The 26,912-nt window shown below is 41.5% G+C and overlaps 4 protein-coding genes across 6 annotated transcripts in view; 3 read left to right on the top strand and 1 right to left on the bottom strand.

Annotated features, from left to right (window-relative positions):
• The first annotated feature begins 127 nt into the window (after nucleotides 1-127).
• LOC148347339 (uncharacterized) lies at nucleotides 128-4,963 on the top strand. The gene is made up of 5 exons (XM_088323813.1): nucleotides 128-251; nucleotides 488-969; nucleotides 1,028-1,228; nucleotides 1,682-1,811; nucleotides 3,516-4,963. Exons 2-5 carry the CDS (start codon nucleotides 600-602, stop codon nucleotides 3,922-3,924), a joined length of 1,110 nt encoding a protein of 369 aa, XP_088179939.1. The 5' UTR covers nucleotides 128-251; nucleotides 488-599; the 3' UTR covers nucleotides 3,925-4,963.
• A 135-nt stretch (nucleotides 4,964-5,098) lies between these two features.
• Nucleotides 5,099-11,803, top strand: LOC148347338 (rap1 GTPase-GDP dissociation stimulator 1-A). Of its 2 annotated transcripts, XM_088323815.1 has the most exons (5): nucleotides 5,099-5,674; nucleotides 7,281-7,388; nucleotides 7,460-7,582; nucleotides 7,650-7,775; nucleotides 9,795-11,803. In XM_088323815.1, the coding sequence occupies exons 1-5, from the start codon at nucleotides 5,584-5,586 to the stop codon at nucleotides 10,247-10,249; spliced, it is 903 nt and encodes a 300-aa protein (XP_088179941.1). In that variant the 5' UTR covers nucleotides 5,099-5,583; the 3' UTR covers nucleotides 10,250-11,803. The 2 variants fall into 2 exon arrangements, with proteins under 2 accessions (XP_088179941.1, XP_088179940.1); XM_088323814.1 differs by having other exon boundaries at nucleotides 5,099-7,388.
• A 2,534-nt stretch (nucleotides 11,804-14,337) lies between these two features.
• Nucleotides 14,338-25,896, top strand: prdm9 (PR domain containing 9). Its single transcript, XM_088323027.1, has 7 exons — nucleotides 14,338-14,723; nucleotides 14,802-14,895; nucleotides 16,406-16,462; nucleotides 16,530-16,807; nucleotides 20,659-20,726; nucleotides 20,809-20,990; nucleotides 23,059-25,896. Exons 2-7 carry the CDS (start codon nucleotides 14,811-14,813, stop codon nucleotides 24,669-24,671), a joined length of 2,283 nt encoding a protein of 760 aa, XP_088179153.1. The 5' UTR covers nucleotides 14,338-14,723; nucleotides 14,802-14,810; the 3' UTR covers nucleotides 24,672-25,896.
• Nucleotides 25,895-26,912, bottom strand: part of ppp1r9bb (protein phosphatase 1, regulatory subunit 9Bb) — a 31,305-nt gene continuing 30,287 nt past the window's right edge. For both annotated transcript variants that reach the window (XM_088323029.1, XM_088323028.1), the window contains exon 11: nucleotides 25,895-26,644. In XM_088323029.1, the coding sequence (XP_088179155.1) occupies nucleotides 26,594-26,644 (51 nt within the window). In that variant the 3' untranslated portion in view covers nucleotides 25,895-26,593. The remainder of the gene's footprint in view (nucleotides 26,645-26,912) is intronic.

The raw sequence follows: 26,912 nt of genomic DNA, 5'->3' as shown, positions 1-26,912 counted from the left end.
CTCAAATCGGGGCGAAACAGGAAATACGGGTCTCTCATTCTCTCACGTCATCGTACTTCCACCAATGGCACGTCCTTTGTAAATGACTGACGTGTTTCCTAACCAATAAGCGCTTGAATCAAGGCAAGCCGGCAACGGCTAGCGTAAAGCTGATTTGCAACCCGCCGAAGCGGAAGCAGAGAAGAAGGAAAATGTCGGTGGGTTCGACCAGAACCGTTCTAGGATCAGTGCGTGTTTAGGAGAGAACGCTGGTGAGTAAAACTACTGTCTTTCAGTCACGAGATGCTGCGGAAAAGACCGAATCTTCTACGTTTGGAGGTTCGGCAAAGTTTCTGTCTGAACCAAAATAATTAAAAAAAAATACACCACGAGTCCGCCATTTTAAAAAGTCTCGAAGAAAGAATGGAAAATTATCTTTATCGAACATAAAGTTATTGTTTACCATCTAAATATATATATTCAAATAAATGTTTTTTTTTTCTTAAAGAAAACGTCTCATTTGACCTAAAGTGAAGATGAACCTCCCCACAGTGTGAAAAAAATAAGACATATCTTCCACAAGCTACTTTTACTCCATGCCCCACTAATTCAACATTGAGATGGAGCAGTCCGCAAGGGTGGTGGGTTTGGACGCGCAGGGCAACATGCTTTTCACCATGGTGAAGCCGGTCATGGGAGTATTCCAGGTGTCTTCAGACCAAACCCAACCTGGGATGGGTCTGCAGAGTTTGCCGGAAAACACGCTGGTCCTGTCTCAACCACAAGGCCATGTCCAGCTGGAGACCACAGAGGTGGAGATGCACGCCATCCCGTCCCATATCCAGGTGTCTGGCCCTCTCCAGACCGAGGAACCCATCCACGGTCAGGTAGCGCTGCAGAACCCTGTTACCGCCGCAGAGTTTTCCACTCAAATGCCCTTTGCGGAGGTGTCGTCGCTCCTGGACCCCAACATGAAAGGGTCCAAGGCTCGTAAGTGCAGAATTGAGTTTTTTGAAGTGACCTCATAGTCACGGGACTTCGATTTCAGGGAAACATCTCATCTCCTACGACGAGATCAAACGCCGGCTGCAGGCCCCGGAGAAGATGTCCCTGCGCTCGTTGGCTGCCTACACCCGAGTGAGCCGAGGTCCGGCCAGCAAGAAGACTCTACTGGAGTCCTTGAATGTCCTTGGGCTCACACCTAGCACCACCACCTCTGTTTCCTCATCATTCTCTAAACTCACTGAAGGTGAAGAGATCAAACCAAAGGTTTTAAGGTCTGAGTATAAACATTAAGATGAGGTTATAAGAGTGGTGCTTCCCAACTCTCTGAAGTTGAGAAGACCTTAATGGAGTCTTGCCAGCAAGATTCTTGGCTTTCCAGCTTTTATTCAATTTTTTTGATTGAGAAGATTGCTAGAAAAGTTACAATCTTGCTCCAAAGTGCAATAATAAACTGGAGAGTGATTAGAACAAATACCAACTATCCATTATTTTGCTATTCCGATGTTCTACTTTAGACAGTTGACATTTCCAGACAGTAATACCCAGTGGGCTAGCTGCTAATGCTAGCTTCGCTTCTCTGCTACTCTAGCCGCTAAAGATGGCCGCTGTGTCGGCTGCACTAGGATTTGCGTCAGTGGCGCTTGCTGCTAATGTTAGTGGCTCTGCTAGCTACATTTTCATGTACATATTTTATCAGGTGACACCAAAGCGCTGTGCGATGACATGAAGGACTTCTCGCATGACTACATCGATTACGGCAACATGGCGAAGCAGCTCATCCCCGACACAAACACTGTCCAACACTGGTCCAAAATCATTGAAACCAAGTACGTATGTATTTATTTCTACTTACATTTACTTACATAAACTATACATATTTAAATAAACATTTCAAAGAACATTTAGATTAGCCTTATTATGAATAAAGAATCATAATATCCCAATATTTTACTTCCAATTGATACATGTATTGCAGTCTATAGTATCACCTGATACAGAAATTCTCCAATCTAATAACAGCAGGAATAACATGCTTTTACATTTATTTCTTAAAATAATTTTAAAAAATTTTAAAAGGCATTTGTATTTCGCTTTTGTTCAACATTGTAATTATGATTATGATTGGGATATTTGTTTTTTAAATGAAAAAAGTTTGTATGGTTCAGATAAAAGATTACACCACTTTTTTTGCAGGAGAAGTGGGTGACGGGGACATGGAATTACTATTATTGTTTTTTTAAGGTACTTGAAGAATCAAAGAATAATTAACAAAAATGGGACTCATATGAGATTGGGACACCCCTTATAAACATGTTTAATATAATGCAATTCATTTAATATTAATATGGAAATAAATATTGTATTCTATTCATAAGACTAACTCGTTCGGAAACACTGTTTTTCAAAAAATCAGATAAAGGGTAACTGGTCTGCATTTATATAGCGCTTTTCAAGTCAGTAAAGACCTCCCAAAGCGCTTTACAATGTGCTTCACACTTACCCATTCACATACCCACTCGCACACCATAAGAGAGTCAGCCATGCGAGGCGCTTACCAGCTTATTGGGGGTATTAGGGATTCAGTGTCTTGCCCAAGGACACTTTGAAATCTAACACGAGGAGCTGGGATTTGAACCTGCGACCTTTTGAACCCAAAACGAGCGCTCTACCTGCTGAGCTGTTGTTGGTTTTGTCCTAATAGATAGATAGATACTTTGTTCATCCCCGAAGGGAAATTCACATTTCCAGCAGCATCCCTGAGCTGAGAACAATCGAGAACAATCGAAAATAACACGGGAGCTGCTATCGGACCAATAACAATATCTGATCAAGACACCCCTGATGAATAATAATTAAGTTTAAATATATATAAATATCGAGGCTCCTGTCTGCAGCAGACATGAAAGCCCTACAGATGTTTATAAACACGGCCAAAAAGATCACCGGCTGCCTCCTGCCCAGCCTGGTGGAAATTGCCAGCTCTCACTACCTCGGCAGAGCTAAGCACATCCTGAAAGACTCATTACTCCCCAGCCCACAGTCTTTTCAAACTGTTAACTTCGGGCCGATGGTTTCGATCCTTCTAGGCCTGAATAAACGAACTGAAGGATAGCTTCTTCTCCAAAGCTATCGATACACTAAACCAGTTTAGTGTATAGTCCCGGTTTGAAGTGCAATTAACCGGTTTTAAATGCAATATCTCGGTTTAAAGTGCAATATCCCGGTTGTGCATAAGTATTATTTTAGATGTGAATATTTTATATTAGAGGTGAATACTTCCCATTCTTTTATTTATTTATTTTTACTGTATACTTTGCCAACTGGAGTGCAACCCTAATTTCGTTGTAGCAACACAATGATAATAAAGATGGTTCTAATCCTGCAAATATGTTTTATTATAAATATTATTATTCATAAAGCTTACTTATGCAGACAGTGTTTTTAGATGAAATCCACTAACACTATTGGATTGGGGTAGTCAAAATAAATATTATTTAATATAAATATACTTATATTTCTGTCCCATGAAGGAATCACCTAGAAGACATGCGCAAATGTTTCAAGGACCCCACCAACAGTGGCGCATTCGACAGCGCCACCCACGGCCTGGGCCTGGGAATGTTGGACGTGGCCTTGGACATGATAGTCACAGCAATCGATCAGCAGATCCGCATACTGTCCGGCACCTCTGCCACTGAGCCTATGGAGTCGACCGGACCGGCGCGCCGCGTCCGCAGGAGGCAACGGCGGTGTCACAAGGCACCCTTTGGCATCCAGGAGCAGGGGAAGGCCATCGCCAGAAGCAAAGGGCGAAAGAAGAAAGTCAATCAAGAAAATGCGGCAGGGGCAGAGCAGGCCAAGGCGGACGATGTGCTCACACTGGTGTCAGTAGGGTATGAGACCGTTCCCACAGGGATAGGTGGATCCAGACCGGCTTGATGGGCCCCGGGTTGTCCTTTATCCTCAGGGAGGTCCCAAAAAATTATGTGACATCGATAGGACATGCAAATGTTTGTTGATGTCTAACAGTTGGTTGTACAGAAGTGTGTTTCTTTCACGCTGGGGGTTGAAAAAAAAAACTGAGCCATATCATGTTTTTACACTGCAAAAAGGAATGTTTTTACACTGGCAGATAATTTTAAGATTTTTTTTTATTCTGTTTTCTTTTAAAATAGAAAAAAAATACTTAATTGACTAAATTGCCAGTTAATTTTGGTCTTTTTTTAAAGGGATAGTGTGTACTATTTAGTGCCTCCTAGTGGTACAAAAAACTTTCATTCAGTTAAAACACTCATTTGAATATTAGACAAGAACACATAAACTATTATACCAATGTTAATTTTTATTTTAAAAAGTCATAAGTCGAGAAGTGTGTATTTCTTTTAAATGGTGGAATCCCTACCTAGAAGTTGCCACCATGTTTGTCTGGCATCTTGCTGCTACGCTGTGCTCTTTGCAAGGGTTTTCTTTCGCAACCACCTAAACAATACAGTGCCATCCAGTGGGCAAATATTACACACTGGGGCTTTGAGTATTATACCTCTTATTTAAATAAGAGAGAAACACCAGAAAACAAGAAAAATAATATCAAATTAATAAGAAAATGTGAATTTAGATTACTCTGATAATATTGCTTGTTTTAAAGCGAGGCAAGACAAGCTGATTACTGGGGTAAAAAAATAGATGAAACAATAACTAAACAAATAAAAGTGCAGTATTCATTTTTTTCTGACAATATTGCTTGTTCTAGGTACATTTTTAATGTGTAATATTATTGAAAAATTGGATTTCAAATGTGAAGAATATGGGATTTATTTTACTTCATAAACATTTTACTGAACTCTTTTGCAATGTTCATAATTGCTTTTACATGTTTACATGCTTATTATCAAAGTTTTACATATGTTTCATGGATTCATTTTCATAATTTTACATAATTACCTCATCAGATAGAGATTAAATCTTATGTTAAATGGAATATGTCTCTTGTTTTTTTCTGCTGTGGCACTTTGACACAACCCACATTGATATGTTATTTGATATTTGTTTTCTAAACACGGTTTTGTTTTAGAGCGACATCTGTTGAATTACGTTGTATGTTTATTCAAATACAAGTTTATTTATTACACAAACCACAAAAATCAACTTTTTAATAACGTGCTTGATTTATTTTGTTTCCTCTTAGGAATGAGCGAGGACCAATATCGGTTATTAGTGCCCTCTAGCGGCTATTTGATAATCCATCAATTTTCTGCACTGCATATCCACACTAGGGTCGTGGGGGTGCAGGAGCCCATCTCAGCTATCCTACTTCCAAATCAATAACTGTAAATCACAGAAATATAACATTTGCATGGCTGATTGTGCGCTGGCATTGCCTCAAATGCTCCCGTAGCACCGTGGGAGGTTTTCTGTGAAGCTTGGTAGCTAATACCTGTACTGCGCACACACAACAGGTCCAGATGGCAGGAGAGGAGCTTTGAAGGAGGCGGGGATTAGCACTAGAGAGAGCTCGTGGGAACACTGCACACTTCTTTTCCCAGCCTGGGAATGTAAAGAGAAAGTAAAGAGAGATTGTTGGAGTAGAAGAAGACCAGAATGGGACATTCCAACATGCGGCTAACGCTCGCCTACCCGAGTGCCAACAGGGACAAGCAAAAGAGCTGTCTGCAACTTTCCACGCCAAATGGTGAGCACCACCCCCACCCCCAGTAAAGTTGTTTTCTAAATAAGGCCAAAAATTCCTTCATATTACAAAAACATTGACCAAAAAAGGCTAGTTTTTTTCATTTATATGAATCCCACAAAATTCTGTTATGTTTTTTCAAATAATACCTTATAACTAAGGGTCAGTGTTTTTTAATGCCAAAATATTGGGTTGTATTGTACTGAGCAGAAAAGACAATTTTGTTTAGGGTTGGTTGGCTGGTTCCCTTTACCCCTAAGGTGGTAGGGGGACCATTTCCTGTGGTGTGTCAGTGACACCCAGCCCTCTCCCGGCCAACATAACATGAAAAAAATGAATGTTTTTATTCAATATTGTGACAATTTGTATGTATTAAAAAATTACAGTATACTAAATTGTGATAATTTGTATATATTAAAAATGCTGTAAAAATTGCAGTATGATTAAAAACATTTCCCAAAATGACCTCATATTTCACAATTTATTTTTTATCACTAACTTTGTGTCAACCCAAAAACTTGGGTTGTTCTACTCAAAAGGGTTCTACAAAAATGTATGTTTTTGTTTTAATAACCATAACTAAAAATGGAGTCAGGTGCAAAGCAATAACCAGAATCCTGGTCATTTTATTTTGAAAACCCCAAATAATGATTTCCTTTTGTGCCTAAAAAACAGAAATTTTAATCAAATGGACCCAAGTTCTGGATTTAGTGACTCAATAATCACACAGTTGTACCAGAGAATATGAGATGATAAGAATAAAGAAATTACTAAATGTTAATAAATACAAAACAGATTCTCATGTGCTGTCCCTACTTGAGTTGTCTCCATTTTCCTCATGTTTTTGAGTTTTTCCTTGCCCTCATGTAGGTTTTAGATCAAGGGATGGTGTCATAATAGTCTGGCATTTGCAATAGTCTGTGGTCTGTGCAGCCCTTTGAGACCCCTTGTGGTAAAGGCTATACAAATAAACATGACATAGATAGGCAGTACGGCGGCGCAGTGGTTAGCGCATGTGCCACACAGTTCTGAGGTCACGATATCGAACTTTCCTGTGTGGAGTTTGCATGTTCTCCCTGTGCTTGCGTGGGTTTCCTCCCGGCACTCCGGTTTGCTTCCACATTTCAATAACATGCATGTCAGGTTGAATTGAGAGTCCATATTGTCCCTAGGTACGAATGAGCAAGTGAGTTGTCTGTCCCTGTGTACCCTGCAATTGGCTGGTAACCAGTTCAGGTTTTCCCCTGTCCATTGCCCGAAGATAGCTGGGATGGGCTCCAGCACTCCCGCGGCCCTATTGAGGATAAGCGGTGCAGATAATGGATGGATAGATGACTTAAATAGAAATTATTTTAAAAAAGTGGAATGCCTAATAAAACCAAAGTTTAGAATAAAGAAATAACAAAACAAAATGTGAAAAAATTAAGAAAAACATTTCATTAAAAAAAAAATCATGAAGAAAAAAACGATTTACATTGTTTTAATCTATTTACTTTTTGCAACATGCTTTCAGATCTAAAACCGGAAAATCTCCAATTAAAAAAAAAAAAGTTACATATCTGTAGCAATGATTCGGTTTTTACCTGTAATTTTATGTATACCGTCGAAGAGAACTTGAACAATGCACTGGGCGCCATACGGGTTCTGGGTCTTGAGCGGATCGAAGACGAGCTGAAGCCCCACTTGTCCACTGTGCTGGTCAACATCCAGGAAAGGAGTGAGTCCCCCCAAAAAATCCGGGTTCTAATGGCACCGTTGCCTTAAAGGCTCCGTCCCACTTCTTCCCACATAAAGGTGCCGCCGAGCAAGTGGTAATCAGTGGCATCCTTCCGGTTCTGGCGCTGGTGCTGAGGGGGAGAGGGCCTGTGGCGCTGTTAACCGCCCAACTGGTGGCTGAACTGGCCAAGGAATGTGAGTCTGACCCCGTCCTGAGTGATCTTGGTCCGCTTTGGTGACGTTTGGTTTCCTGTCCGTCCAGCCGTGATCCGGAAAGGTTTCGAAGACGCCGGCCTGGTGACGGCTCTTCTTTCAGTGCTGACCAGTGCGGACCAGGACTTGCTGAGGCATGCGGTCCAGGCCATCACTCGTGTGTCTTATGACAATTGTGAGTTCAGAGCCGTTTTTTGGAGGGTTGTGATGGTTAAAATCCAATACTACCTGTTTAATGTGGGGGAGCCGACCCAGACCCAAAAAAGGGGCCGTGATGCTTTATTTGCCAAAGACACACCACAGGAAGTGGTACCCCTACAACTATGGCAGTTAAGGAATCCGTGGACTGTATGTTGGTGGAAACATTTGCTCACTTTCCGTATCGTTCACATTTATGTACATAAAATGTTTTTACTGATAATATATAAACAAAAAAAAATCAAAACAAAAATTGATTGTGAGGGGTGTACTTACTTATGTGACATACTGTATATCTATTTACATGCATTTATTGCATAGTACATATAGCAAATAAAGTACCGTAAATTCCGGACTATAGGGCACACCTGATTATAAGCCGCACCCACCACATCTTAAGAGGAAAACCGATTTTGTACATACACAAGCCGCACCTGTGTACAAGCCGCATGCGCCCACATTTAAACATGCAACACAAACACAAAATTAACCCAAACCCGACTTCAAGTCCCGCGATTGAAAGTAAATGTCCTTCATTAAAGACCACAGTCCAAAAATCACAGCCGGCAAGATGAACAGAAAATGATACCGGTACTTAAGGTTTGATGCAGACCTGCAGAGTCCAGGTCCCGTTGAAAGTAATCCAAGGAAAAAAGTGTAGATTTCCAAAGGTAAGGGTGGGAAAATAATATCAGATGAACACATTTACTCACGCAACTCCTTTTTCTTTAACCAACTTTTTACCCCCTCTTCTTTCCTTGTCTATCCCTCACCTTTAGCCGTCCCCACTTAAACTCGGCACCCCGCGTTTGTTCCGCCCCTCATTTTTCGTTCACCCGTGCAAAACATATCAGAATAAGTGTCTAAAATAAATACATTACAAAAATATACAGTTGCAAATACATATTATACATGGGTTACACATATTTACAAAGAAAGACGGTACACCAAGAGAGTTTTCAAAGCTTTAGTAATAATAATATAGCTTTGACAGGGCAGTTAATGGTAGCAACACTCGAGCGCCGCCGGCAGCCAGTAGAAAAATTACATAAATTGGCTGCATCACTGAATAAGCCGCAGGGTTGAAAGTTAGGGAAAAAAGTAGCGGCTAATAGTCCGGAATTTACGTTAGGTATGAGTAGGGGTCACAGGGGTACCACTTCCTGATGTGTGTCTTGGGCAAGTACAGCCCATCCCTCGCCATTGTTTTTTTTTGAGGGGGAAGTTTTTTTTTCTTCCACTTGAAACAAATGGTAAAGGTTTCCTGACTCAGATACAGCACCTTCATGATATGGTTGCCGGTTTTTTTTGGTGTACAGCCCCATCCTCTCCATCAGAGATAAGCCGGGCAACGGTGTTTGTGTGACAATACTGATACTAAATTCTAAATTGCTGTGAAAACTATTTTTCCAAAATTTGGGATATCTTATTGTACCATACACATTGCATCCTTTTTGCTTTTATAATTTTTGTTGAAAAATGTACTTTTTGGTGATGGCGTTATGGCGTTTGCTATTGTTATATTAAAGGCACAGGTACATGTCTGAACTTTAATTGAGGTAATTTATTGTAATAAATTTATCATATCCAATCTGTGAAGTTGAAGTCACAGGAAAGGAAAAGAAGTACAAAATGGCCGCAAGTAAAATTAAAACTGACAAAACTTAAATCTTCATTAAAGCATTTATGCATAGTACTTGCTTGTAATATACTTTAAAATCTTGTTGGTAAAATTATTCTCACTGTATGAACGATAAAACGTGGATGTGATATTATATAGTACAGAAGCAATAACACATGTTGACTTACTGTTCAAATAAGAACTAGGAGCATAGTAGTTTCACCAAGATGCCATACTACACTATAAAACAATATCACTAATGTAAAAATATATAGTAGAATATTCAAATCCTGACATTTTTTTCCTTGGATTTTTGCAGCGTATATACACATATACATTTTCTAAAATCAATCATCTGACTTTTACGTCCGACAGGCAAGCATCAGCAGTTGTTACTCCGAACGGGGGCTGTCCCTCGTCTGGTGGCCGTTCTGCTGCGTTTCCCCGGCGACGAGGTTTTGCAGGAGTTGTGCCTCCGGGCCCTTTGCAACCTGAGCGGCATGAGCATGCCGGAAGATGCTGAGGTGACGTGGGAGAGCGCCACGGCCGCCCGGCCAGGGGAGCGCCTCTTCCGCAGCGTGAGCCCTCAAAGATGTGGCCTGGTGACCTCAGTGACCGTGGTGCACGTGTGCCGCCAAGCACCGGCGCAGTACGCCGTCAGTGTGGAGCTGGTGCAGAGATGTTCCGCCTCCTTCCTGAACTTTCCCAGGAGTAAGCGGCCCACTCTTTGGTTCCCTTTCTTCCTCTTCGGGAGATCTTCCAGGATAAATAACAGGAGCAGCCCGAGACGTTCTAGTCTCAAGTCGCTGGTCTTTCATACTTTCCTATGATATATACATTTTACTGATTTTATTTTCTGAATTTGGCTTGATATTTACCGTATTTTCCACACTATAAGGCGCACTTCCCTCAAAAACTGTATTTTATCATATATTTCATATATGAGGCGCCCCGGGCTATAAGATGCATGAAATTTAGGCTACAGTAAGAGCTACACAAAACTGTAATAGATTAGTGATCGATCAAACCGTCCCAAATCAGTGTTTGCAAGAGGAATCAAACCCGGATCATGGTGGTGAAGGTGTCTGCACTTTCCCTCTAAACCACCAGTGGTACTGGCAGCCAGGGTTGGGTAGGGTTACTTTAACTTGATTACTTTCAATTACTTTTGGATTACTCCAATATCAAATATGGTAATAAAAGACAAAGGAAACTAAATATTAATAAAATGACTGAATTTTGTGCAGGCTTGGGGAGTAACGGAATACATGGAACGGCAAAAATGATGTTGGCAAGCTGTTTGGATTTATTTTCATTTTGTTTCTGTCGCATTTTACGTTGGTTTTCACGGAGATCAAAGCCAGGAAAGAAAGCTTACCACGTGTTGTGAGTCATAATTGTATTCATATTTAGTTTATTTTGTCTTTTATTAGCATATTTGGTATTGGAGTAATCCAAAAGTAATTGAATAATAATATAATAATAATAATTTCCTTGTATTGTCATTCTGTGTAACAATGTACACAGAACGAAATGTCGATTGCACCTGACCCGTTGAAAGAAATCAAGTTAAAGTAACCCTACCCAACCCTGCTGGCGGCATATAAAAGGACATTAGAACTTATCCTCATTATCACACTATTTTACGGTGCTAGAATTACTCATTTGCATAGTGCATTTTCTTCTGCAATAGGTAAAACAGTCTCTCCACTTCTTCAACTGTGTATCAAGAAAGTTGCGGTTAAATATGTATACTTATGTAAAAGAGCTTGTATAGTTTTGTCAAAATACTTTGTTTTCCTCTTTTATAATGTTATTAAATCACAGGTAGGGGGACTGTTTAACTTATCAGAATGCATAACAAAATGCACTATGCAAATAATTGTTTCTGGCGCAGTGAGTAAAATAGTGTGAGGATGAGATGAGCTCTAATGCCTCTTCGTATGTCATCTGTACTACTCCGTCCATAAAAATGGCCTCACTGCCATGACCCGGGTTTGAATTCCCTTGCATACAATATTTGCGGTTCGAGTTCACGATCATAATTGAGTGATCAATCATTGCTCAAATGCGGTAATTTACCGTAAAACCTTGTATAGTAACGCACAGCTATGAATACTGAATACATTTCCAATCTTAACCGCTGTATTTGCGTTGTATAAGGCACACTTTCAGATTTCTAGCAAATTTGGGGTTTTTAGGTGCATCTTGTAGTCTGGAAAATACGGTCTGTAAAAGTATGTAAAAGTGGTCTTTTACAACGGTTTACATTGACAAAAAAGGCAGCTTGCTCTCAATTAGTGGCCATGTTAATTTTGGGCTCTAGAAAAGCATAATTGATGAGTGAAAAACTGGGAATTCCATAATAAAAGAGAAATATTTGTATTGGGCAAAGCTAGTTGTGGCTTATTCTGTTGAGAAAATATTTATAAGTTGTAGTTTCATCTGTGGGATACAATTATTAAGCTTCCTTTTATTATCGTTAATGGTAAAATCAGTGGCAGGCTGTGCATTTTACACCGAGGCCTTCAACTGCAGTCTGAATTACCGGTAGTCACGTGTAGGATTAGGGTTCTATGAGATGACTCTCTGAAGGGTAATTTCCTTTCTTTTATGTGAGGACTCGGGTAGAGGATAGGTGATCTGGGCTGACCCTGGTCCTTGGCGCACAAACGAGTGACACATAAAGCCTATCTTTTGGAACGAAATATAAGTTAAACAACACTGTAAAAAGAGACAAAGATTAATGATGGGTGGATAACCAAAACAAAAGTTAGCGAGAGTAGAACTCGAACGTAATTATTACAGTTTTAGGCCTGACCCAGCTCAAAATATGAGTCAGGCTTTGGCTCTGGTTAAGATTTTACCCCTACGCTGAAAGTGGCAGACAAAACCTTTCCCCGCTTGGGAGAGTCTTGCTCCATTCCGAGTTGTCCAACTTTCACTACTAAATCAATACAACAATATATTTCCTTTTGCAGCTTGGTCCCCAAATTTAATGGCTGTTGGGCCAATCACCCCGGTGGATTGCCGCCTCCTAGCCAATCATAGCTTGTGAAACTGGTGAAGTTTTCCAAGGCCAGCTAGCAGGCATTTAAATGCCAATTCGTAATCTGATTGGCTATCCCAGGCATGTCCAAAGTCAGGCCCAGGGGCCAGTTACAGACCGTTAAAATTGCAACTGCGCCGCGGCCTCTGTCAGAAAACTAATATGTGCCCTGCCAGTAATGTTGACCACAGTAAAATAAATGTGTACAAAAAAACACCATTAAACCAGACGATTGCAGGACCCCTTTGGCCACCTTGCCCTTTTTTTCTGTGAGAATTTTAGCCCACCCATTTTCCGACTTGGCGACTGTAAACAAAAAAAGGAAAGTTGACTGTGAGGGCCATCGCTTTCAGGAGAAATGGAAATTGGAGTATATTGTCACTGTAATCCCATACAACTGCATCAGCGTAATTTGCCCAAAGGCTGTGGCTGCTTTCAAAGAACATATTAAGAGGCACTGCCAGACGGCGTATACTAAGGACGATCTAACTGAAAATGAAGGCTGTGAAAAAGGTGAAGCAACCGGAAGCTGTTTTAACGGCGGCGCAGCACTTTTTCACGAGACCCTGGGAGTCTAATTAAAATGCTACAAAGGCAGGCTATGAAGTTGTTACCCTGACCGTAAATCACTGCAAACATTTTACGGAGGTTGAATTTATTAGACTGTTCAAAGAATGCCAGGCTCTCACACATTTTAAGCTTACCAAATCTGTCCCGCTTTCTGAAACGGTTGGACACCCCTGGGCTAAACCAACAGCTTTCTCAATGACTGATTTTATGGTACATGGCCTTCAGGGTTTTTTTTTGTGAATTCTGAGCCTAGCAACAACTAATGACTGAAATGTGATTGGTTATGAAAGCACATATCAGGAAATAGTGCTATCAGAGGAATATGACAATCTGGAGTTATTTCACTTTTGATGGACGGAATGTAATCAACATCACATGATTCTGATATTTATTACGCAAGCAGACAAGGCCTAGCAGGCCAAAATGTTCCGCCACTGGAAAAAAAATACAGAGCTAAAAATGTTTTTTTTTTAGATTTCTGTTTGTTGAGCTTTTATTCTGAAGGATTTTATACATTTCACTATAAAGGATTTTATACGATTGAATACAAATGACATTAATTGCAAAAGATATTCACTGACTGGGCTGTGGTGCGATGTCAGGGCACCCTGGTGGAAAATGTTGTTTACAGGAACGGCGGGAACGGGACGTAAGGCTGATAAGATAATCAGCACATCCAGACGCAGAAAGGCCCTGATGACGTAGAAACACTACTGTGTTGTTTTGAGTATTCCAGACATCGCGACGCTCTTCTCCAAGATGGTTAAGCCCAGTGGGCGTCATTGGCACGCCCATGGGAGGAGCCGGCACACCATCTTGTGGGGAGACGTGGGCCAATAAGAAGAGAGTTAAAGGACTTCAGAAGAGGGCTTCTCAGAGTCTCCAACGTCACTAATTCGGCCGTTTTCGATGGAGTACACTTAAATTGTTGATGAAATTAAATCTGCCCCGTGCTTTCTTCTTCATCTTTTCCATCAAGAAACGAGTGCGCATAAATTGTTGGGTGAATGTAGGTTGTGTTTGGTTAATAGAGTCAGATAACTAATTCGAGCAATTTGGTAAACTGTACATTTTAATATTTAATTCCCAACAATTCTTAAAATCTTACCACGTATCTTCCGGTTACAAGTAACTCAACCAAGCCCGTTTCTTTTATGTCACGTCGCGTGTTTGGTTTTAGTGAGCATATAAATCAATAAAGCATGTTTAATGTGATTCGAGTTGACTTAAAATAATGTAGAAAGGTTTTAATTTGAAAATGAGACCCCCGACGACTTCTGGGTCAGTGTTAAACTTCCGGTAGAGGATTGGTAAGCTGTAACGCATTTGATGTGAAGTATAATGTGTAATAAATCAAAATAATTAGTTAGATGTGATTGAATTATCTGTATAATCCATAGAAAACGATTCTGGGGTTGAGTTTGATCTATTCTAAGCTTTTATTTCGAAAAATTAGACACTGACAACATCAGAGTCCAAGTTGGACTTCCGGTAGTGTGGTGTTTGGAGAAATAGTCGTCTGAAAACAATGTTCAGAAATGAACAGGGACGTTTTTTTACTACAGGAACTGAAAATTTCGATAGTATTACACAACACTAAAGAGTTAAAGCTAGATAAGTGTCTAAACCTTTTTAACATTATTATCCCAAGACAACATAATCTGAATCATGCTAACTAGCTAAAGGTAAGTCGCCAACCCAACGTTTGTGTGGCGTTAACTATGCCGTTAAATAACTCAAAGTGCACCGTGTGTTTTCCACAGACAACCCCAATGTCGTGCACGACTAGCACAGTGGAGTGGGTTGAGTCCACCGAACAGGTTGTCGTCATAGAGGGCTGCAGCAACGACTTAGCAGGTACGTTGACTATGATATCAGAGACACTTATTCAGCAAAACACGTCAAAGAAAATGGTACTGTTGGAGCAACTAGATTCAAACCGAGAGTAGAAATTACGCATCAAATATTGGGAGGGTGGGATGGCAGAGCTATGCCCTTGCACAATAGTATTGCCTTTTACACGCTGGTTTACTACTGTTAAAAGAAAATAACTCTGAAATTGTTTAATTGATGTTGAAAATGTCAGGAAAAAATGTTAAAACGTCATATCGTCACGTCATATTGTCAAATATAAAAAAAATGTGAATATGCTTGATGGATGTGTTTTGCTGCTGTTGGTGTCGGTGGATTTGTTCAGACCGAGGACAATCGACTTTGGCCTGGACGGATCTATTGACACTAACAAAGATGTTATATAATGAAATTGTGAATATGTTTGATTTTCGAGAAGGTTTGTTCAAACCTCACTTTGTGTTTGCTGTTAAAAACGTAATATTGGAATATAATATTGTGAATGTGCTTAATTGCTGTTGAGATTGTCATGATTGTTTTCTGTTCTTAGTGTCAATAAATTTGTTCAAACCAAAATCAAATATTAAACTTTACATTTCCCCCCTTTTTCTCTTTTCTTTTTCATTGTATCTCTTTTTATCCTTTCCCACTTTGAGCCCCAGATAAAATGAAAGATGGCTCGGTCCAGTTGTAAAAGCACTTTTCTTTTGGGCATAAAAACTAAACTGATTGATAAAAGCAATGGGAGGATGATCGCTTTGATGATTAGGGGCGGCAGTAGCTCAGGAGGTAGAGCTCTCGTCTTGGGATCAAGGGATCCCAGTTCGAATCCCGGCTCGTCCATGTTACATGTCAAAGTATCCTTGGGTAAGACACTGAACCCCTAATACTCCCAATAAGCAGGTTAGCGTCTTACATGGCTGCACGGCCGCTATTGGGAAATGTGAAGCACATTGTAAAGCGCTTTGGGAAGTCATTGACTTGAAAAGCGCTATAGAAATGCAGATCATCTCATTTCATGATTAGGACCTTCCCAATAGTCAGTTTTCTTAGTGTCCAAAAACCAAGTCTTCGCTTAACTTTCCTTGTCACATCTGAGCATTCCGGGCAGAGGACTGGAGGATGCTGCTTGGGAGGATGGGATGGAATTCCACTTGAGAAGACAGAGCTATGCCCTTGTACAATAGTATTGCCCTTTACACATTGGTTAACTGCTGTTAAAAGTGTCGATAAAAATTGTTCAAACCCCATATTGTTAGAATATGATATAATGAAATTGTGTGTTTAATTGCTGTTAGAAATGTCGGAAAAAAATTGTTAAAACGTCATATTGTCAGATATAACGAAATTGTGAATATGCTTAATTGCTGTTAAAATTGTCGATAAAATTTGTTCAAACCTCACATTGTTTATTTGCTGTTAATAGTGTCAGTAAAATTGTTCAAACCAAAAAAAAAAATACTCAATGTCTTCTGTGACTAATCAAATATGTTTCCCCCTCCATCTCCCCTTCCAGTGATTCCACCAATCCAGAAGTTGCTGGTTGATAATGAAGAAGCAGGGGAAGGGTTCTGTAAGAAAAATATTCATCACATTTTTACAGTTATGATTGTCTAAACAATAGTCCTTTTTTTCTGCAGCTTGCAACGAGTGTCTCTCACTCTTCCCAAACAACAGCGACTCCTTTAAAACTGGCGGTCCATCGTTCATCCTGGACTTCCCCACCAGCGTGGGTGTCCCTGAGAGGGCCCTCCTGACGTTGCCCTACGGCCTGACGGTGGGCCGCTCCAGTATTCCCGGCGGTGGTGTCGGGGTCATCAATCACGGGATCCCGCTCACTCCTGGGATGCATTTTGGACCTTTCGAAGGCAAGGAGACCAGTGTGGATAAAGCCATCACAAGTGAATTCTCTTGGGAGGTAGATGGAGATTTTGATTGTATGTTTTAATTTGATGTTTTGAGTGTGTATTATATAGCGACCCTTAGTGTAAAGAAAATACGTGTTTCATTCTAATAAAACACTTTTGATTCAGATAAAAAGCAAAAACGCAAGTACTATCGCATCAACGTGATTATTTTTAAAGAAGTGTAGGTTTAAAAATGTATCAACCGCCTACCTTACACAGCCGATCCCTTCAGGTGATGGTCACCGATTTCCGTGATTTCAAGCTTATGCCTTTTTTTTTTACATTTTCTTTCTCTAGGCACTCTTGTTCAGATCAGATTCAGATTCAGATTCAGATCTACTTTATTGTCATTCTAGTACACGTGTATACAGAACGAAATGTCGATGGATCTGACTCCCACAGTTTCCCTCAGTGTCCTTCAGTGTACAGATATAAATAAAGCTGTATTGTGTTATTTACCATAGTGCCGATAGTGCAAGAAGAGACGCTAACCAGATGTGCAAGATGGGCAGTCAGGTTAACAAGTCAGGTACACAGTACCATTATATTGTAAACAATAACACTGTAAGTAATAACACTGTAAGTAACAATAGTGCAGAGATCAAATGTGCAAGGAGTGGCAAGCTATAAAAAAACTGCCACTAGTGCAAAAGTCAAATTAGCAGCCGTTTAGATTTAAGTTAACTATATGTTAGATTGACCATTTAACAGTCTAATGGCCAGGGGGACTAGACTATTGCGGAGCCTGGTGGTCCTGCACCGCACACTGCAGTACCTCTTCCCAGAGGCTAGCAGAGTGAATAGTCCATGATGGGGGTGAGAGGGGTCCCCGGTAATGTTCTTAGCATGGGATAAGCAGCGCTTCTGGCCAATGTCCTGAATGGAGGGAAGTGTAGTCCCGATTATTTTCTCCGCTGTCCTCGTTACCCTCCTCACACTACCCCAGTCGGTAGCGCTGCAGCCTCCACACCACACAGAGATACAGCTGGTCAGGATACTCTCTATGGTGCCCCTGTAGAATGTGATGAGGGATGGTGGGGGCAGGTGGGCTCTCCTCATCCTCCGCAGGAAGTACAGGCGCTGCTGTGCCCTCTTAACCAGAGATGCAGTGTTCACGGACCAGGTGAGTTTGTTTGTGATGTGCACCCCTAGGAACTTGATACTGCTGACAACCTCCACAGCCTTGTTGTTGATGCAAAGTGGGGCATGGTTGGGCTGGTTTTTCCTAAAGTCGACAATGATCTCTTTAGTCTTGTCAACATTCAGGACCAGGCTGTTGTCCTTGCACCAGCCCACCATCTGCTCCACTTCCTCTCTGTAGGCCAGGTCGTTGTCATCCCTGATGAGGCCCACCACCGTTGTGTCGTCAGCATACTTCACGATGTGGTTTGTGGCGGACCTAGGGGCGCAGTCGTGTGTCATCAAGGTGAACAGCAAGGGGCTTAGGACGCAGCCTTGGGGGGAGCCCGTGCTGAGGTAGATGACATCTGAACTGTTCTGACCTATCCGCACAGATTGGGGTCTGTCACAGAGGAAGTCCAGCAGCCAGTTCCGCAGGGGGGTGTTGAAACCCAGAAGCCCCATTTTGTCTACCAGATGTTGTGGGATGATGGTGTTGAATGCTGAACTGAAGTCCAGGAACAGCATCCGCACATGGGTGTTCTTCTCCTCTAGGTGTGTCAGGCTCAGGTGAAGCGCAGAGGAGATGGCATCCCTGGTGGAGCGGTTTGTCCTGTAGGCAAACTGAAAGGGGTCGAATGAAGAGGGGAGACTGGAGGTGATGTGCTCTTTAACCAGTTGTTAGCCACCTTGCTGCAGGGAATGGCAAGCCGTTATTGTTAGCACTCTTTTCGTCCTTCAGTGTGACCTCCCACAGTTGGCCGAGTTTTTTAGTAGTTTCTCCCACTAGCTGTAAAGTGAGCCACGTACACTATCTCTGATCAACTCTAATTATCGGCTCTTTCCAGACAGTCTGAGTGTGTCCAGCTAGTTCCGTTTGTTTTTGTCGCTGGTGGGGATTAACACTATATTTTATGTCCTGTGGCTGGTTAAAATGTAACCTTGCTCATACCAAAATTATGGAAATACACATCCAAATTTTGCCCAGTTGTACAAAAGTCAATTCCATTGAAGTTGGGAAAAAGTTTAAAATGTCAGTAAAATTAGAATAGAATGACTTGCAAACCTTTTCTAACCCATATTTAAATGAATACACCACAAAGACAAGATTATCCATGTTCAAACTCATAAACTTTATTTCCATGAGCAAATAATGATAAACTTAGAATTTTATAATTGCAACAAGTGCCAAAGTAGTTGGGAAAGGGGCTTCTTCACCATTGTGTTACATCACCTTTCCTTTTAATAACACTCAATAAACGTTTAGGAAGTGAGGAGACTAGTTGTTGAATCGTTGATAGTGGAATCCTTTCCCATTCTTGCTTTATGTACAGCTTCAGCTGTTCAACAGTCCGGGGTCTCCTTTGTCTTATTCTGCGCTTTATAATGCGCCACACATTTTCAATGGGAGACAGGTCAGGACTGCAGGCAGGCCAGTCAAGCACCCGCACCCTCTTACTACGAAGCCACGCTGTCGTGAGACGTGCAGTGTGTGGCTTGGCATTATCCTGCTGGAAGAAGCAAGGGCGCCCATGGTAAAGATTCTGTTTGGATGGCAACATACTTTGTTCCAAAACCTGAATGTACTTTTCTGCATTAATGGTGCCTTCACAGATGTGCAGGTTACCCATTCCTTGGCCACTCATGCACCCCCATACCATCACAGATGCTGGCTTTTGCACTTTGCGTGCATAACAGTCTGGGTGGTTCTGTTCTTCTTTGGACCGGAGGACACGACGTCCACAATTTCCAAACACAATTTGGAAAACTGACTCATCAGACCACAGAACACTTTTCCACTTTGTATCAGTCCATTTTAGATGGGCTCGGGCCCAGAGAACCCTGCGGCGTTTCTGGATGTTGTTGATGAATGGCTTACGCTTTGCAACATAAAGTTTTAACCCACACTTACGGATATAGCGTCGAACTGTATTGACTGACAGTGGTTTTCCAAAGTGTTCCTGAGCCCATGTGGTGATGTCCTTTACACATTGATGTCGGTTCTTAATGCAGTACCGCTTGAGGGCTCGGAGGTCACGGGCATTCAATAATGGTTTACGGCCATGCCGTTTACGCACAGTGATTTCTCCAGATTCCCTGAACCTTTTCACAATATTATGGACTGTAGATGATGATATCCCTAAATTCCTTGCAATTGTACTTTGAGGAATGTTGTTTTTAAACTGTTCAACAATTTGCTCACGCAGTTGTTCACAAAGAGGTGAACCTCGCCCCATCCTTGCATGTGAATGACTTAGCTTGTTCGGGTCTCCCTTTTTTATACCCAGTAACAACTCTCACCTGTTGCTAATTCATCTGTTCACCTGCAAATAGTTGGTTGATTTCCATTCATCCACTTTCTGAGTAGTTATTGACACCTGTCCCAACTATTTTGGCACGTGTTGCTGTCATCAAATTACAGAGTTGATGATTTTCTCCCAAAACAATAAAGTTTATGAGTGAAGACAATAAATATGTTGTCTTTGCTGTGCATTCATTTAAATATGGGTTGAAAAGAATTTGCAATTTACTTGGATCAATTTTTATTTGCAATTAACACACTTTCCCAACTTCATTGGAATTGAGTTTTGTAGTTTTCTGTCCTCTATGGTGTGTCTCCTTCGAATGCACAAGCTTCAGTTCCATTTTAACCTCTGGTTATGTATTAGTACACACTGTCGCATTATGCATTGAGTAAAATAATATGGCATTGAGTAGAATGTTTTTTTTTTTTTCTTTGTAGGTTTACAAAGGGGAGGAGTCTTATAGCTACATTGACGCGTCTACAGAATCTCTGTCAAACTGGATGAGGTAACGTTATCTTCTCTTAACACTACTCCTAGTTGGTAGTTTCTCCCACAACTCATCTTCTTCACTGTCAACGCTCCGCCAGGTACATCAAGCGCGCTCGTAGCAGGGATGAAAGCAATCTGCTGGCAGTGCAGTACAAAGGCAGCATCCTGTACCACTGCTGCTGCGGCGTCGACGCCGGGGAAGAGTTGTTAGTGTGGCCCAGTGACAAGCTGCTGGCGCGTTTCAGCCACACTTGGATGCAAAGATGGCTGCAAATTGCAGGTATGTTCCTGTCCGAATTTGACAAAGTCATCCTTCTATCAACGAGTCGGAAAGATTACAATTTAAATTGATTTTGAACAATAAACTTCACCCAACAAATGCTTATTGAAATACATCCTATGTACAATGATAACCATAATTAAATCTGGTTCAAAAACAATCATAGTTCGTGCCAAAAAATAGCTTTTACTAACTAAACTCATTCAATGCCAAACGGTTTTCTCAAATGGGAAGCTAATTTTTGCTCTATTGATTCATCTTCAAAGATCTACAGAAAATGTATTTCTGTAGCTTTATAGGCAGGGTTGGGTAGGGTTACTTTAACTGGATTACTTTCAATTACTTTTGGATTACTCCAATACCAAATATGCTAATAAAGACAAAGTAAACTAAATATGAATAAAATTATGACTCACAACATGTGGTAAGCTTTCTCTCCTGGCTTTGATCTCTTTGATCTCCGGCAAAACTAACATAAAATGCGACAGAAACAAAATGAAAATAAATCCAAACAGCTTGCCAACATCATTTTTGCTGTTCCATGTATTCCGTTACTCCCCAAGCCTGCACAAAATTTAGTCATTTTATTCATATTTAGTTTCTTTTGTCTTTTATTAGCTTATTTGGTATTGGAGTAATCCAAAAGTAATTGAAACTAATCAAGTTAAAGTAACCCTACCCAACTCTGTTTATAGGTATAGGGCACATCAAAAGAAAACCTCAAGCCTCTTACTTCAGCAGGGAAAAAACTAACTTTTACCATTATTTATTAAACAACAGTTTAACATTGCTAAGTTTCTTGAACATACTCACTTCCATTAAAATCTCAGATACAAATGGCTTTTGTGAATTTTTGTCTTTCAAGCAGAACTTACACATGGGTGCTTTTTAATTGCATTTGTGGTACTTTTAGTATCTAAACTGTGCTTTCCATAAACACACGGGCACTTTGTTGCAAAATAACATTTTATTTAAAAAACGCTAAACTTATTCATAAACTTTGCAAGAACTTTTCAGCGCCTGATTTTTCGGTGACGTGATCAGGCGATTTCAGTCGCTATGGTGATCACGTTCCTGCAGAAATGCATGAAACACTAATTTTATGCCCCAACAATAACAAAGTGACTCAGGCTTTTTTTAGAGAGAAAAAAGCTGTCTGTACTTATTTAAATATTAACTGTTCTCACACAATGTTTCACTACCTACTTGCCACATGAGGCCGGCTACACACTTCAATCGTTGTATACAGGAAGCAAAACCAGGAAGTGGGGGCTTCCTCGATGTTAGGACAAAGATCTGATCAAAGCCCCTCCTGCCATCTAATGGTGATTTTTTTTCATACTGACGTCATTCCCAGAGGCTCGATACTTACTGACAGTTTTTTTTAATAATAAAACAACAAAAAAACATATTTATGTTTTGGCACTCAGGGACAATAATTTTGAAAACAAATTCATACATTATGGCACTGAATGAGTTAACTGTCATAATTAACTGGTTGCTATATTGGTAGGTGATCAGCATTATTCAATAATTTAAGTCAAACTCTTTTGTTTCCATCCTCAATTTCTAGGGAAATTTCAAGTGATCAATTTTTACAATTAATTATGAAATGAACTTATTTTTTATATGTAGCTTTTTAATCTGGGGATGCTATTTAAATATTTACATACAATTTCCTATTAAATTATTTAAAAAGAAAAAGATCACATTGTGTGTGTATGTGTATATATATGTAGAGTATATATAATGTAAATTAAAGTAATTTTACATTTTGAAAGACCCCTTTATCAAAGAAACGTTGATTGCTATGAAATTGTAAAAATTCACTCTAAATTTTTGTTTTAAAAAAAACAATGTGGGTGGGTGACTAAACCTCAATCCTGAAGATAAAGTCTGATAAGAATGTTTTTATAAAGTAAAATTAAAGGAAAAGGAAAACATAGCTGACAGGGTAACAGCAAGTAACTTGTTGAATACATAAAAAAAGGAGTTTTATTTTTTTAATTGTGTAAATGCACCAGATTATCTTGTATTGAAATTTTGAGTTTTATTTATTTTTTTGCAGAAAAAATCCCCGCTGCTGCCTCTCAGGTCTTTGCTTGTGCCCACTGTCAGCTGACCTTCACCACCGAAGCCTTCCTCCAGCACCACACGAACTGCTTCCACTCCAACCCACATCCCGAATCCCCCCCTGACCAAACCGAGCCAGAAAATGACCCCAAAATGTCTCCGCCGGCCCCGTCGCCCTCTCCCGTCGACCTGACGACCTGCTCGGACTGCGGCAAGACCTTCAAGCAGCAGTCGCACCTGAAGCGGCACAAACAGTGCGTGCACGGCAACCGGCGGCCGTACTGCTGCACGCTGTGCCGGCGGAGCTTTAGCCAAGCGTCGGGTCTGTTGCGACATCAAGTCGTGCACACCAAGAACACGTCAGATATAACCACGGGCGAACAACTCGGTGACACAAACGAGGAAGTGGGCAAACACGTTTGCGCCGAGTGCGGGAAGAATTTCCGGAGCAACGTCTTCCTCAAGAAACACAAGGCGCTCGTGCACGACAAAATCCGCCCGTACGTATGCAGCCTGTGCAAGCGCTGTTTCGGCCAGTGCGCCGACCTCGCCCGCCACATGCGGCGGCACCCTGCCCGGCGGGCATACCCACTTCCCGAGGCGCCTTTCAGCTGTGCCGAGTGTTCGCTGTTCTTCTCCACTGTGGATCTCCTCCAGCTACACATTCGCGCCAGTCACTCGGAAGAGATCCTGGGGCAGGATCCCGTCTCGCTGCCCTCGAAGGAGGCAGTCGCCACGCTTCGTAGTCTGAGGCCGCGGCGCAGCGCCACCAAATTTAAAATCAATCTGGAGCTCTCCAGACGCAAGTTTTTTCGCTGCAGCTACTGCAGGGAGAGCTACGGCGACCCAGACGAGCTGAGGGAGCACTCGTGCGAAACGTGCCGCTGCGAGCACTGTGGAAAAGTCTTTGTAGAATCTGAGAGTCTAGCGCAGCACCAGAGCACTGACGTCTGTAAAAAGAACCACTGCGCTACCGAACTCTTCTCCTGCACCCACTGCCAGTTCTCCTTCACCGCCAAGAGTTTCCTGGCCAAGCACGTGCGCCGGCACCACCCGGCTGAGTACCTGGCAGACAGCCCCGCCTACCCCCAGGAGGACGGCAACGAGGTGTTCAAGTGCCCCCGTTGCAAAAAGGTCTACGAGGACGCCAAAGCTTTTAAAAGCCATTCGTGCTTCCAGCAGGTGAAGGCGCTTTATTCCTGCGCCGACTGCGGCAAGGCTTTCGGCAACCACTACTCGCTCAGGCAGCATCAGCGCAAGCACACGGGCGAGAAACCGTTCGGCTGCACGTACTGCCACAAGGGGTTCGCGCACTCCGGCCAGCTGACGGTTCACCTGCGCACCCACACAGGCGAGAAGCCCTACCTGTGCACACACTGCGGCGAAAGCTTCCGCCAATCAGGTGACCTGAAGCGGCACGAGCGCAAGCACACGGGCGTGCGGCCGCACACGTGCGAGCAGTGCTGCAAGAGCTTTAGCCGGCTGCAGAGCCTCAAGGTGCACCGCATGCTGCACCTGGGACAGCGTATGTTCTCCTGCAGCGTGTGCCACAAGAGCTTCTCCAGGAACTACCATCTTCGCCGGCATCACCGCAAGATGCACGCCTAATGTCATTTGTTGACATTTCAAGCATACAATAAGAGATTGTCAGTTTGGCTGGTTTCATCTCAGGGGTGTCTAAATCCGGACCTTGAGGGCTGCAGTTCTGCATGTTACCCTACAGGAGATTCAAATAATCCTCATCATTCTCCAGTTAGTTTTCAGAAATTTAACTCCAACAAGAATACACTGAGATTGCAAGATCTGTTGTGAGAAATAATCCAGTTTCAACTTACTCAGGGGTGCACAATTACAGCCCTTGAGGGCTGTAATCTTTATTATAAAACATGAGATTCATATAATCCTTATTCTTTCTCCCGTTAGTCTCAAAAGATGAATCCCCAACCGGCATAAAATAAGGGATTGCCTGGTTTATGAGATGTGAGCCAGTTTCAACTAATTTAGGGTTTCAAATCCTTGTGTGAAAAGAAGATTGATATAATCTTCATTCCTTCTCCAGATAGTTTTCAGAGAATAATTTCAAACAAGTATACGGTTAGAGTCGGATCACGAGGCTTCTGCTGCTACAGGGCACCCATATAAATCAGTACCAACCGTTTCATGTGGGGGAGCAAACCCCTACGCTTCCCGACTTGGAAAAGGATGGGGGCTGCCAGGCTGTACTTGCCCAATACACACCACAGAAATAGTGCCCCTACAACCCTGGTGGTTAAGGGATCCGTGAGTCATGATACGATAAAAGATCGCCAGGTCTGCTTTTTGGGAAGTTGATAATTCCCACTAAATACATAAACAGACTTAATATCTGTATTGTGAAGTCAGCCAGTTTCCTTCTATTCAGGGGTGTCCAAATCTTGCCACTGAGGGCTGCAGTCCTACATGTTGCAAAACAGGAGATTCAAATGATTTCAATCACTTGAATTCCTGAGAATCATACAGTAAGCGATCGCCATGTCCATTGTGTGAAGTTAGCCAGCGCCATCTAATTCTGAGGTGTCCAAATCCGGGCATTGAGGACCGCAGTCCTGCATGTTACAAAACAGGATTCCATCATTCAGCTTGAGAAGCTCTGGTTTCGTTCACGATTACAATCTTGCTCATTTGATTAATCTGCGTTGAAGGAGAGGCTCACAAAAACTGATTTTGGTCAGCCATGATTCAATTGGTCAGGAAATTGTAGAATGGAAATATCCTGCAAAAATATTGTGCTCCTCATGAATGCAGATGTTTTTTTTTTCCAAAACCGAAATAAAAGCACAGACTGTGTCCACCACTGTTGACCATTTAATCCACAAAACACACAATGCAAAGCATGTGCACTGTACAAGCCTTATTATTCATATCGTTATTAGGAAAAATACTCACAACCGTGCCTGTTTTTCTTTGTAGCCATCCAGATATATTACTTTTTTTGTACATGAAACACCATTTCGCTTGTGTTATAAATATGAAGGTAAAATAGAAGCTGGCCTCTACAAAGATGGCGGTGGCAGTGTGTGGATTCAATTTAATTCGATCATTTTTGTTGTGCTGGTTCCAGACTGTAGAATGTCCTCTGCTGGTACCGGACGTTCCGGTTAGTAGTCATGAATATGTTTAAAAATAATAATACTCCAAATACTCAGGCAGCATGTGGTTGCCATGGTTACAATCGGTCCAGTTTTGATCTGCCGGCAAAGCACCTCAGTCCTCAAGTTACATATACCACTTTTTGCGTCTAATCCGAGTGGTGTGATTAACGCTATGACACTTATTAAAAAACACACTCTTTCAAATCCCACCTACAGTAGTCACCTCTGGAAAAAGTCACCAAACTACAGAAGAAGGTTTGGCAATTTGAAAAAGAAAAGTGACAGCCTGTCAGGCGTAATTCAGGGACATAATATTCCACGTGAAGAGGAGATGAGAGATACCCTGCAAAGCCTCCTTGTGCTCTTTTTTTTCTTTTCTCTCCGAACCCGAAAGGTTTCTTATAAAGGTTCCGATTTCAGCTCCTCCACACGGCATTCCAGATCAGCCACCTGCGAGAGAGAACAATTACTTACATGCCATGCAATAGGAGGTGCATTTTTGTTTTACCCGAACAAAAAATTATTTTTATGTATTCCTTTCCTGCATTTGAAAATTTTATGACAAATAAATGGTGTTAGGAGTGATACAATTGAAATAATATACAGTCAAGCAATATTTTTCATATTTCTGATGGTTTTGTGCATGCCAAACCAATAGTTGCCACCATTTTCTTTCCTTTTTTTCTCACTGATATTAATTTCATTTCAACCTTTGGCT

This window comes from Urocampus carinirostris, chromosome 19, assembly GCF_059441175.1.
Source record: "Urocampus carinirostris isolate Australia breed hairy pipefish chromosome 19, RoL_Ucar_1.0, whole genome shotgun sequence".
Lineage (NCBI taxonomy): Eukaryota > Metazoa > Chordata > Actinopteri > Syngnathiformes > Syngnathidae > Urocampus > Urocampus carinirostris.
This window is presented reverse-complemented; position numbering and strand designations above follow the sequence as displayed.